Raw genomic sequence first — 13,406 nt, forward strand, 5'->3', positions numbered from 1 at the left:
CTTCCAGTTAAAGTTTTCATTAATGTGAACACCCTAAAATCTGGAGAAATCTACCCTGTTAACTGAGCCCTGTTCATATGCTACATCAATTATCGGTATGACTCTATTCGGTGTACAGAACTGGATATTGTGAGTTTTTTTCAAAATTAGAGGAGAGTACATTTTCTGTGAACCACTTAATAATTCTTTGAAAGACACCCTTAACAATATCTTCAGCTGCTTTTTCTGTAATGGGATTTATTATAACACTCGTGTCCTCTGCAAAAAGTACTAGTTCTGCTTGTTGAACGTTAAGTGAGAGGTCATTCGCATTAATAACGAACAGCAGATGATAATGGAACCTTATGGGACTCCCTTTGTGATAACTCCCCTTTCACTAGAATTTACCACCCTCCGAACGTTATCTGTGTTGTTCAGCACAACTTTTTGCTTTCCGTTCGTTAAGCATGATTCAAACCAGCTGTGTGTATAGCCTTCAATTCCATAAAAACTGATTTTGCTAAGAGTGTAACATGATCCACACAGTCAAATGCCATGGAAAGAGCACAAAAATACCAAGTGGCGATAATTTGTTAATTAGGGCTTGTACTATTTGATGGGTAAATGTGTAGATAGCATTCTCAGTCGAGTAACCCTTCCGGAATCCTAGCGGTGACATGCTGAGTGAATTATTTTCTCTTAAATGTGAGACTACTCTTGAATACATGACTTTTTCGAATATTTTAGAAAGTGAAGTCAGCAATGAGACTGGTCTATAATTATTTAAATCACTCTTGTCCCCTTTCTTATGAAGAGGTTTGGCAATTGCGTATTTCAATCTGTCTTGAAAAATTCCCTGTGCCTGCGAAGCATTACATATATCATTAAGGACTCCACTAATTAAATTAGAACAACACTTCAAAATTGTGTTTGATACCATCAACACCACATGAGCTCTTGATGTACAGTGTCTTTATAATTCCTTTAATTTCAGTGGGGGATGTTGGTGCTGTTTGTAAAGGCCTAAAGTCCTGGGGAATGACATTTTTAACATATTGTTTGCTTCTTCAACTGTACCCTTTAATCCTATTTTTGCTGCTACATTCAGAAAGTGATTGGTAAAATTACTTCCAACTTGTGAATTATCACTCACAACATCATCATTTCGCTTTATTTCTGTGGTATGCTGTGCACTGTCAGACTGCCCCATCTCGATTTTGACAATATTCTGTATAGTTTTAATCTTCTGTTCTGTCAGAACACATAAGCTTTTCAACTTCATAATGGCGTTACTTAAAACATTATAGTATCTTTTGTAGTAAGCAAGTAACGTCGGATCCTGACTTCTCTGGCCTGTACATACATTTTCCTCTTCCTCTTACATGATATCTTAATTCCCTTAGTACTCCATGGCTTACTTGACTTTGTAGTGGCTTTTTGGGTAACATTTCAGGAAAGCAACTCTCAAATATTGAGACAAATGTGAGGAGGAATCAACTGAATTTGGCATCAGCATCATTCTCTGTGTATTCTTCATCCCATTCTTCCTCATCTAGGCTGCTCTTAAGACTCTGTATCCTGTTCGCATCAATGAGCCTTGTAAGAACCTGTCTCAAGCCTGTAAGGTGCTATATGTGTTACTTCCATTAACTGTGCATCATTGTCAGACAGCCCATTAACAACTGGGTACACATTAATAGTTTCTGCATGAGCACTGTCTATGAAAATGTTATCGATAAGTGACCTACTATTCTGCTGCACTCGCACTGGATAATTTACAACAGATACTAGATTGAATCAACCAAAGAAATAATCGAGCTCATGTTTCCTATACGTATCTTTTAAGAAATCTACATTAAAACCATCACAGACCACTAACTGCTTCCTTTTGTCTGACAGGTACGTTCATAATGCCTGTAGATTTTTTATGAATAGCTGAAAGTTACCTTGAGAGGATCTGTAGATTGTTACAATTACTATAGAAATATATTGCAGCAGCAACTCACAAGCACATGCTTCAAGGATATGATCTTCACGAAAACAATTTCTTTAAATATTTTTGACTTTGTGTCCAGTTTTTATATAAGTAGCAAATCTTCCTTTTTCCATGTTGACTCTACATGAATAAGATGCTAATCCGTAATCCCTTAAATTTAACTTCTCCATCCCTGTAGTTACATGGTGTTTCGAGAGACACAAAACATCTATACTCTCAGAATTTACCCCATTTTCTAGGCGTACAAGAAGCTCATCTATCTTATTTTTCAAACCTCTAATGTTTTGATGAAACCCACAAATTTTATTTCTTTGGATACTGCTACAGACATTATGGCACTGTTCTGTTTTAATCTCCTTAATCTCTGTCTGTAACCTGACCCTAACCTAAAAAAGGTGTCCCTCTGACTCCAGTAAAGACAGATATTTTGTCTTATGTGCATGTGGCCCCCCTTACATTTTGTGCAAGAAGATCCACTAACCTAACCTTCCTCCTCCTATTCAGGGGCAGGCCATGACTAGTGTATCCCCATCTCCCAATTGCATCAGCAGGCACACCACAGATATGAGTTTTAGTTTCTGCCAACAGTAACACCCCCCCCCCCCTCCACCCAGCTGTTACACGGATGATGACAGCCGTATTAACATAGGGCTGGTCATGGCGCTGCAGAACATGCACAAACCCCAAACCCCACACGAGTGTGAGCTGTTGCTGCTCCTATTGCATCCAGGTCACACCTACCGGCTAGGCTCTTACCTGCTCTTCCTCCAATAAGAACATGTTCCTCACCATCAAAATCTTTGCACAAGGTTCCTAGGTTTTCTGTAACCTGGCTAAGCTTAGCACTAGGTTTCACAATGCTTGGGACCTGGTACTCGACTTCTAGCCTATCCTGTAGCAGCTGGCCTACACCTCTCTCATGACTGCCACCTAACAGCAGGATTCTTTTCTTTCTGCTTTACTCCCGACCTAGCATAACAATTGTTACTACGAGTCTGCTGCACCATACTTCGCTCAAAAACTGTTTGAAGCTCATCTACTTCAGGTAATAAATCAAACTGATCGCTCACTGGAACCTGAAAAGTGATTTCTGGGGATATCTCCTCCTGTCTACAACTTGTTACCTTTTCCCAGCCCCCCCTTGTCTCTTTCCCTCTTAAACCTGTCTAATTCGAAGTACCCTATTCCTAGCTCAGACTGAAGGGCACAAATCTTTTTCCCTGTTTCACGTTTTTCTTGTCACGGCTACATAATCTGCAACTCCATTGGCGAGCCTCATAAGGCAGTATAACAGCTTCGCCGCTACAGTCACCCCAGTGAAACACCAACCCACAATCCTGACGCTTACCCTAATCCACGACAACATCTTCGTCTGTCACGCATGGCGGCAGATTAAACAGTAGAAATTACTCTACAAACAATTCCGCTACACCAATTAATAATTGGCAAAAAGTAACTTAGCTTCCCTTGAGATGAGCAAAGAACTTCTGGACGTCAGGTTCATTGTTGACATTGCTATCCTCAATGAAAGTGAAGTAGTACGAATCTGTTGAACCGAATGAACAGGCTAAAGATTGCAGAATATGGCTAAAGAGTAAATTGAAGAAAGACGAAACTAGTGAGAAGTAGTAGAAAGGAGAATAGCGAGGAACTGAACATCGCGATTGATGGTCACTAAATAGATGAAGTTAAGGAATTCTATTACCTAGGCAGCTAAATAGCCAATAACGGCCGGAGAAAACAATAACAAGATGGACGGACAGGACGAAAAGGCATCAGCTGGCACGTCGATGGTACAAGAGGTAGCTGTAGAGTTTAAACTGCAGAGAAAGACGGATATTGGAAAACATTTAAGCAAATACTTGAAGGCGTAGATTGCAAGTGCTGCTCTGAGATGAAGAAGTTAAACAGGAAAAGAATTTGTAGAGCGTAGCATCAAACTATCAGAAGACTGATGACTCAAGAAAGTAAAGAAAAATAAGTACACTTCTGTGACGGTGCTTTCGATTATTAGCTCAGTGCCCGTGGAAGGCCATATGAATGCCCCCAATGCACAATATTGTTCTCGATGTCCTGTGACCGCCTCGCGAAACATACCGCGAACAGCAGTTAGCTTATATGAAAATATATCTGAACACGATGGATCTGTTGTATCAAGAAACATGATTCGCATGACCAGGTGACACGTTTCCAATGGTCCGCGTTCCAGTCTCGATGGATGATCCCGTAACCGCTACGAATGTATTGAGAATGTCGTTAGGTCAACACACGGAGAAATCGTCTACTGCTGAGATAGCTTTCAAAAACAGTGTTCTCCGAAACACTTGCGGCTGCACTACCACAGTAGTTCCTGTCATCATCTTACTTTACACAGAGGGCGGACCACCGAGCTGTGCACTCTGCACTGAGGCGAAGGCATCCCACTCCTTGTCGCCTACTACAAGTTTTGCCGTCTCTCGCCCACTTTCCATGTTCACGACAGCCGACCAGTTTCACTGTTTCCGAGATGCTTGTACCCAAGTCCCGAGTCTCGACACTATGCACTTTGTTTAAGTCGCTTCCGTTAGTGGATATCCAACTTGCGGCTATTATCGTCACTAGAATAATTAGTTGTCTCTGCTCCGCTTATAAAGCTTTGTCAGAAACGTCTTAAGAGCTTGTAAGTGTATGCAGGGGAAGTTATGTTGAGAAATGACTTATAAGAAAAAAAAAATTCCTACGTGCGCCGTTTCAAAATTATTTAACATTGAAGCTAGGTAATCCGGTCTTCGCGCACACATGTTCAAGCAACCCGCCAGAGACACTGTCGCCAAACATGTGCTTCGTTTGGTTTTCTCAGACATAACAAATGTAGCTCTTTCTCAAGTAACTTAAATTTATCTATTCCTTAAAAAGCAGATTTTAAATGGTAATGATGATTTGAAAAAGTGGTTAAGTCACGGTCCCACAGGTATCTGTGCATTGTCACATTTTAGCTGAGGCCAGTGCTTGTATTTGTTCAAGTTCAGTGCTAAATAAGTCGTAAACGGCGTAACGTATCGAATTTTTTCTTAACGAGATTTCAGAGTGTTCCTGGAAAACCTGCGTACTTTCCTTACCTACAATACCACCTCACGGCATTCAGTCTCCCGGTGGGCAGAAGTCACACATTTTCGGTTCATAATTCAGTACACTAAAGGGATTATCAAGGGCGTCAGGTGCAATAAGTACGCGTATAGTACGAGATGGAGGGTGATTTCATACTTATGGAAGCACTGTTGGGTATTAGCTATTTCTCCATGAACGTGTTATAAAAACAAAGACCAAATTTTAGACTGATATCGCTGTTATATCTAAAAGCTAATATGAGGGCGTGTCGATTTTCTTCTGTGCCAGCATCAGTGAATAGAGAAGAGGGAACGACTGCACTGGAAATCCCACTGCGCGTTCTCACCGATATCACTTACTTCTTTTATTCAGACTGTTGTTATACGTCGGACGTAGAGATATACATCTTTAACGAATGCTTTGAAATGAAACACTTTATATTGGTTTTGATGAGCATGTACAATACTGTTATTATAGATGCCACTGGTCAAGGCTACGAACTGCAAAAGCTATTTCAAAATTTTCTTTAAGATTTTCTTTGTGCCTATATTACCTTCGTACTCTGAGAATGGACTCTTTTCCAACCCTCAGTCTAACACGTTCCAGTATTGTAGGAATTTTATGCCTGGCCAAATGACCAGTCGTAATTTTCCACTCGTATTATTATTTTGTCTCTTGACGGTCGTATGCAAGACTTTCTAGTTGTTTGGAAGAAGTGAGTGTAAAGCGTAATGTCTTGTCGGTGCTGTCGATGACGTTGCGATTGAAAGCAATGGTTGCTAACTTGTGCTTCCTCTAAAATATACTTCTTCACGATATGCCACGAAGACGCTTGGAATCTGAGATATGATTTTGGCGCCAGTGTAGTGATCAGGAGATTCATTTCAACACATCTGCACCTGTCACCCTCTTCCAGTCTCGATCAGAAAAATGACGACGACGATCATTTCTGTGCCCAACGGGAGTTGCAGAAAATTTAAAGGTAGCGATGACTGTGTAGTTTCGCGTGCATCAGACGGGCCTATCTCTACGGAAGGAAGAGAGATGGGGAGGGAGAGCGAAGGAGACAGAGGGAGAAAGAGAGAGAGAAGGGTAGTGTCCAACTGATTGACAATATCGATTACATTGCCTCACTGCACTCAAGTTGATTTTGCATGCTGCCCTTTCAGGATCCAATTTATTCAAGTTTCCCCAAAGTTTCATAAATGGGCTTTGAAAAGGCAGCACCAACAGCTTTGCTGTAGAGATGGATTCATATCATGAGGTGTCACTGCCTCTCCTGTTGGTTGATATGAAAAGAAAGAATTTAGAAATACGTTTGTTGCGTGGCCAACTCTAATTGTCATATTAATTGATTTTTCTCATCGCCATACGCTCTTACGTAATTATTATGTTTAAAATGGAATAGGGACCTTTGGTAATGAGATGTCATTAGTATGTAATACCTGACGACGGCATAGTAAGTATTTGGAAAATATTTACTTTGTGGTGAGGACAATGCTCATTAACAAGAGCTCCACTTTCAGTCAAAAAATAGAAAAAAATAAAAATAAAGAACTGTCTCCAGCTTGCTGGCGAGACTGTCAAAACATGCAATTAATTGCGATTGCTCTGCTGATCAGAAAACAGAACTTCAAGGACAATGCGAACATCTGGTTATTGTTTTCGTCTTGTAATTTTACAATGTACTTCATTCCGAAAAGAGAATGTGCCCGCGATCATCGAACCCGATATCCACCTCCGCTAGCCACTTAAGGACCCTTAGCGATCTCTGTTACTTCCAAGAATCGACCCTCTCAATCTTATGAGGATAATTGAGGAGTTCTTGGATAATACGTACTCCGGTTTCGAAATCCTAGTTAACCATCCACTACTGTAGGGCGCTTATCAGGCACTCTTCCACCGCTGGTCTCCAGTGAATCCTCATTTACAATATTCGTAAAGCGTAAAGGCATCCCCCTTCATCATATAGAGCTCTGATTGAATGTGTATCACTTTGAAAAAAGTCAGAACATGTAAGTGATTTTGTCATATGTCAGGTGCATTTGTCGAGGAATCTCAAAAGTATTATATAGATGAAAATGTCCGATAACTTGAGTATCTTAAAGTCTCCAATAGTACAGGGCTATTACAAATGATTGAAGCGATTTCATAAATTCACTGTAGCTCCATTCATTGACATATGGTCATGACACACTACAGATACGTAGAAAAACTCATGAAATTTTGTTCGGCTCAAGCCGCACTTCAGGTTTCTGCCGCCAGAGCGCTCGAGAGCGCAGTGAGACAAAATGGCGACAGGAGCCGAGAAAGCGTATGTCGTGCTTGAAATGCACTCACATCAGTCAGTCATAACAGATCAACGACACTTCAGGACGAAGTTGAACAAAGATCCACCCACTGCTAACTCCATTCGGCGATGGTATGCGCAGTTTAAAGCTTCTGGATGCCTCTGTAAGGGGAAATCAACGGGTCGGCCTGCACTGAGCGAAAAAAAGTTTGAACGCGTGTGGGCAAGTTTCACGCGTAGCCCGCGGAAGTCGACGAATAAAGCAAGCAGGGAGCTAAACGTACCACAGCCGACGGTTTGGAAAATCTTACGGAAAAGGCTAAAGCAGAAGCCTTACCGTTTAAAATTGCTACAAGCCCTGACACCCTATGACAAAGTCAAACGCTTTGAATTTTCGGCGCGGTTGCAACAGCTCATCGAAGAGGATGCGTTCAGTGCGAAACTTGTTTTCAGTGATGAAGCAACATTTTTTCTTAATGGTGAAGTGAACAGACACAACGTGCGAATCTGGGCGGTAGAGAATCTCACGCATTCGTGCAGCAAATTCGCAGTTCACCAAAAGTTAACGTGTTTTGTGCAATCTCACGGTTTAACGTTTACGGCCCCTTTTTCTTCTGCGAAAAAAACGTTACAGGACACGTGTATCTGGAAAAGCTGGAAAATTGGCTCATGCCACAACTGGAGACCGACGGCGCCGACTTCATCTTTCAACAGGATGGTGCTCCACCGCACTTCCATCATGATGTTCGGCATTTCTTAAACAGGAGATTAGAAAACCGATGGATAGGTAGTGGTGGAGATCATGATCAGCAATTCATGTCATGGCCTCCACGCTCTCCTGACTTAACCCCATGCGATTTCTTTCTGTGGGGTTATTTGAAAGATTCAGTGTTTAAACCTCCTCTACCAAGAAACGTGCCAGAACTGCGAGCTCGCATCAACGATGCTTTCGAACTCATTGAAGGGGACATGCTGCGCCGAGTGTGGGAGGAACTTGATTATCGGCTTGATGTCTGCCGAATCACTAAAGGGGCACATATCGAACATTTGTGAATGCCTAAAAAAACTTTTTGAGTTTTTGTATGTGTGTGCAAAGCATTGTGAAACTATCTCAAATAATAAAGTTATTATAGAGCTGTGAAATCGCTTCAATCATTTGTAATAACCCTGTATTACAACGTTAATTCGCAAAGCCCTTTCTCATGTTATTATAAGCTGTCAAAAACTACTCAAAATGCGGAAACAGAAAGTATTAACATGTAACTGACCCTTACCTGCATGACAGCAAAAGAGTGTGTGCAAATAAAAGTAAAATAAATTTTAAGTAATAAGTACCTATTAAGGAATCAGCTGATTAATAAACACAGTTCCTCAATTGGTTTGAGTTCTGTTTTGTAAGATATTACTCTTCACATCGTCTACCGCTCCTCCTCTTCTCACATCTAATTATCTTTGTTCTGGGTATACGCTTGCGTAGGACGTTGACACGACAGAGCTCTGGTATACTTTAATACTTTTCCTTTTTCAAAACGAATAAGGCCTTAAAGAGGTGTTGAGCAAAGTTTCAGTGTTTCTAGATCACCATGTTATTTGCGAAACTCGAGATGCACTTACTTTCCTTTTAATACTCGACAGCGAAAAATATAAATTGTCACGTCTAATCGGTATACTGCATTGCTCGCCAAAGTCTTCAAACGAAGTACTCGGTTGCCGAAGCCGTACTGTTTTATACTTAACAGCTCAATTCTGGTACAATTCATTTCTCGCGAAAGTTGTTTTCCTTTATGAGATATGGTGTCTTAAAATATTTTTAAGTATAGTCCTCATTTAAGCACATGTTATCATAAATTGATTCCGCTTTTAAAAAATTGATCCTAAAAATTAGTGTTTATCGGTTACCAATTATTATATTGCGATGTGTATTGATACTCCATACAGCACCCACAAAATTGCTCCCATATCTGGTTACTAGACGGCTGGTTATAGGAGAGAGCGGCACTTTCTCACCGAAACTTACTTGCGACGAGCAGTAGGCCGAGCTTCATGGCGCCTGGAAGTCAATATTAGCTTTCCGCACGGCGGCTAGATGGCGCTATTGGCTTTTATAGCGTTGCCGCGCCGCTGATATGCGATGTCGTTTCAGCACGTGGGTTGTAGATAACCTTCCAGTACCACTGATTCATTTCAGTACAAGCTGACTGTCTCGTGCCGTCAAATACAAGTGCAGACGCAGATATCAATCCAAGTATAAGACAATGTTTCAGTAGAACTGTCCTTTGAAATCAAACGACCTGTGATGGAGCGATAAACTGAGTCCCGCCGCGCGGTGTGGCCGCGCTGTTAGAGGCGCCATGTCACGGACTGTGCGGCCCCTCCCGTCGGAGGTTCGAGTTCTCCCTCGGTCATGTGTGTGTGCGTGTGTGTGTGTGTGTGTGTGTGTATAGTTCTTAGCATAAGTTAGTTTAAGTAGTGTGAAAGTCTAGGGACCGATGACCTCTGCAGTTTGGTCCCTTAGATAGTCACAAACATTTTTGAACTAATTCCTTATTAATAATAGCGTGTTATAAAATGGTTTGTTGAGTCCGTCGCTGGTTTGCAGGCTTTTAGTTACAATGTGCTCAAAATTCTGGTAGTCATGAAGTAATGACTTGGTAGCCAGTCTGTATTTATAGAGGACAAACGATTTAATTAACTCGACCCAGATTAACAATTGCGGATACCCGAGCTGCAGAACGTATCTAATCCAAGTATCTAATTTTGATGAGAATTTCCCATTCAGTTAATCATCGCAAGGAACAATTCCAAATTGCTGGGACCACATTCTGCGTTGTTACAATTCCGCACAATTAAAAAACACTCTTCATCAACACTGAGTCAACAGAAGACAGCGTCAGCAAATCGGTATTTGACAGTTACTTTCATTTTCATTACACTTACATATGCTTCGCAGTGCTAGACAATAAGAGGGTTTCGGAAACGTGACACCCATTTTTGCACTTTGTGATATTTCCACCATTTGGCTTAGATTTTCATAACTACGTCTATTTCACGTTTTCGCGTCGTATGTCATTCTAATGTAAATAAGTAATGAAATACAATGAGTACCTCCTGTACCTCTTCACACCATCGCGCCGTATTTTCGTAACAAGATCTAATGCTCAGTTTATTCTTTACCTAAACAGCGTTACACAGATAATATTTCAACAGCCTCAGTAATTGGTCTTGAAGCATCCTACTATTTCGTTTAGTTTATTAGCATATCTTGTGCCTTAATGCATTTCTACGTTATTACTTTAAGAGTTACTTTTCCAATGACTGACCATTATAAGAAGCGTCTCTAAGCCTTGTGTTTAATTAAGTGGCAAACTTTAGTGTTAAAAACTATACTGTAGAAAAGGTTCTCGGGCAAACGTCAGATATCGCCGTCAAATCCCCAACTCGTCGCAAATGACCAACATCTTCAGATGCACAGAAAAACTGCTGAACTATGACGAAAGCCTCCTTTTTATGCCAGTATAAGCAGGAAACACACAGGTGCGAAAGCAGCAGATTCGGTGGCCGATTGCTACGCCTCTTGTCGTTAGATATACTAAGACTTGGACGCATGCACACTGGATGTCGTTGCTACCTTGCGTCGCTCCAGCGCCCCCTTTCGAAAACGGCCTGCCAAAATACCCATCTGCGCTGGTATGTGACCATCCTCGCCGTTGTAGTCCCAAAATTGAAGACTCCACCCAAGAGTTATTCATTATATGACCAATAATTCCCCTTAGTGGCCGCTTGACTTTAGTATTGTCAGCACTAGATCCCAGACAGTGATAACTTGGATCCCTATGCCTCTGTTCACAAGTTTTATGAGCTACAAATCTACACCGTCTCTAATTACGTTATGTACTATGACATCAACGAGAGAATTACGGCACTTTTGGAAGTCACATTGTGATCCATACTGAGAGAAACTTCGGCCACTGCTAAATTCTCAGGTTGGTCCAGACGCGTGTGTCATCGATTTTCGTCTCATCGGTCCAACTTCTGGATTAGTACTTTTCAGCTGATCTGGGTACTACAGCATTCATTACGGCCATGTCGAGAGTCTCAGAGAACCAAACACACATTATCATCAAGTAGTATTTCACTTCTTTCAGCGTTGGTTCTTCCTGACAATTCCTTTAAACTCCAGTCTACTCTTCGTGATTTCTCTATTGTAGACTGCGTCTATATCTGTTAGTGGGCACGGTTGCTAGAGCACTGGTACTCAATGGACCATCCACCACACACTATTAGGTGGCTTGTGGAGAACGTATGTAGATGTTAAATATTGTGAGAACTAATTCCTAAATATAACTGTATAATATATGTAAAATCCTTTACTTAACTGACGATCCCAGTTCTTGTTACTGTTCTGTAGAAGACCTTAAATTTCGCAAACGTTGAGCAGCGGCGTCTGCTGAATCAACCAGTTTCGTATTCTCCTGAAAATCCCATTACCTAATATCGACTGCCCTGCTACATGTGTCACGCTTTCCTGGAAATCGCTTTTGTGCTTTGACAATAAGAAAGGCTTCTTGTTCGTGGTGTTATTGGAGGTGAATTGATTAACAAGACATGGCATGTACACTATGAGGGAAACAGAAGCCGAAAGTCTAAGGGGCCTGAAACATGTTTACGGATGATGGAGGTAACGAGAGTGGATGCTTCTGACAATGAAGTACAGCGGGTGACCACGGAGAAGTTCGTCACAAAGAAACATATAGCTGTGTGAAAGCAGATATATGTGGTGTGGGTAGATGTCCAGAATTCTTTTTATAGGAGAAACGTCTTCGAAACGAGTAAGACAGATAAAAGAAATTTACGTGACTACAGAGACTCTACCACCTACTGTACAGCTTTAGTTACATAATGCTCTTGTGTTTAATGTTAAGATTTCATCTTTATGAAAACATACGATAATAAGGAGAACAGTAAAGGTAGTCAAAAAGTTTAATTTTAAGTTTAAAGGCGTTGAGTAGAAATCTTACACTGAAAAGCACTCCACTGTTTATTTATAAAGGGAACAATAATACGGTCATCAGGCATAGATTAGCATAGTAGGCCACTCCTCTGATTACAAATGTTAACCGTTTCGATGGTAAGTTTATTAGATTACAATCGTCGCCTGAACAACTACTTACATTGTCAACGTGCTAAGTGATTTAGATGGCGAATATTTGCGAGTAATCAAACATCCGTCATATGAATGCTACCTTTTACTAATATTTTTGTATGTTATTTAATTTTTAATGTTGAATCTTCTTGTAATTTCTTCACATATATTTTTAGTTTTCGTACAGCATTTGCTTTTACATCTCTGCTAACAATATACACTATTTTTTTAAAACATGCACAGTGAATTACTGTCCTTAAATGCCAGTTTTGTAAGACACGGCTGATTTTTCTCCCCGTTCCTGTACAATCGGATATAGGCTGCATCTCCAACGACAGTGTTGACAGAGGGACTAAACTTCATGATCGGAAGGAGTTTGGAAAGCTTGTAAGGGCGTTGATGGTTAAGTTGTGATGAAAAATAATTGTTAAGAAAAAAATTTGATACCTTTCGGCGTTTCCGAATTAATTAACATTCGAGTTAGCCAATCAGGCCTTGGTGAGCGCAAATTCAAGCGACCCTACAAAGGTGTTGTCGCCAAACGTGTCCTTCCTTCGGTTTCCGAAAGCCGAACAACGGAGCGATACAAAAATTGTACATGTGACGACAGTAAGGATCGTACCCGAGCCAAAGGCTGATCAGTCTCTATCATCTGCTTTATGACAACAACTGACACTAATTGCATTGGGCGGGCCACTTGAATTTGCACTAGTAACGGCTTCTTTGGCTAATTTCATTACCAAGTAATTAGGAAACGGTGCAACGAATCGAGTTTGTTTCTTAACAATTATTTCTGAGCACAACCTCCCCTGCATGAACCGTACAAGCCTATCTGAAGGTTTCTTACCACCCAGTATGCACTTATTTTCTGCTTCCTTTACAAATTTTTGTAATGTTAGAAACAGAAATTA

General features: G+C 40.9%; 1 protein-coding gene across 1 annotated transcript in view; it reads right to left on the bottom strand.

The window, feature by feature from the left end:
- The window catches only part of LOC124596280, a 63,953-nt gene extending 54,532 nt beyond the window's left edge, over positions 1–9,421 (bottom strand). Inside the window, exon 1 of the mRNA XM_047135369.1 lies at positions 9,370–9,421. Coding sequence (XP_046991325.1) covers positions 9,370–9,397 — 28 coding nt within the window. The 5' untranslated portion in view covers positions 9,398–9,421. The remainder of the gene's footprint in view (positions 1–9,369) is intronic.
- Positions 9,422–13,406: the final 3,985 nt, after the last annotated feature.

This window comes from Schistocerca americana, chromosome 2 (assembly GCF_021461395.2).
Source record: "Schistocerca americana isolate TAMUIC-IGC-003095 chromosome 2, iqSchAmer2.1, whole genome shotgun sequence".
In the NCBI taxonomy this organism is placed as follows: Eukaryota; Metazoa; Arthropoda; class Insecta; order Orthoptera; family Acrididae; genus Schistocerca; species Schistocerca americana.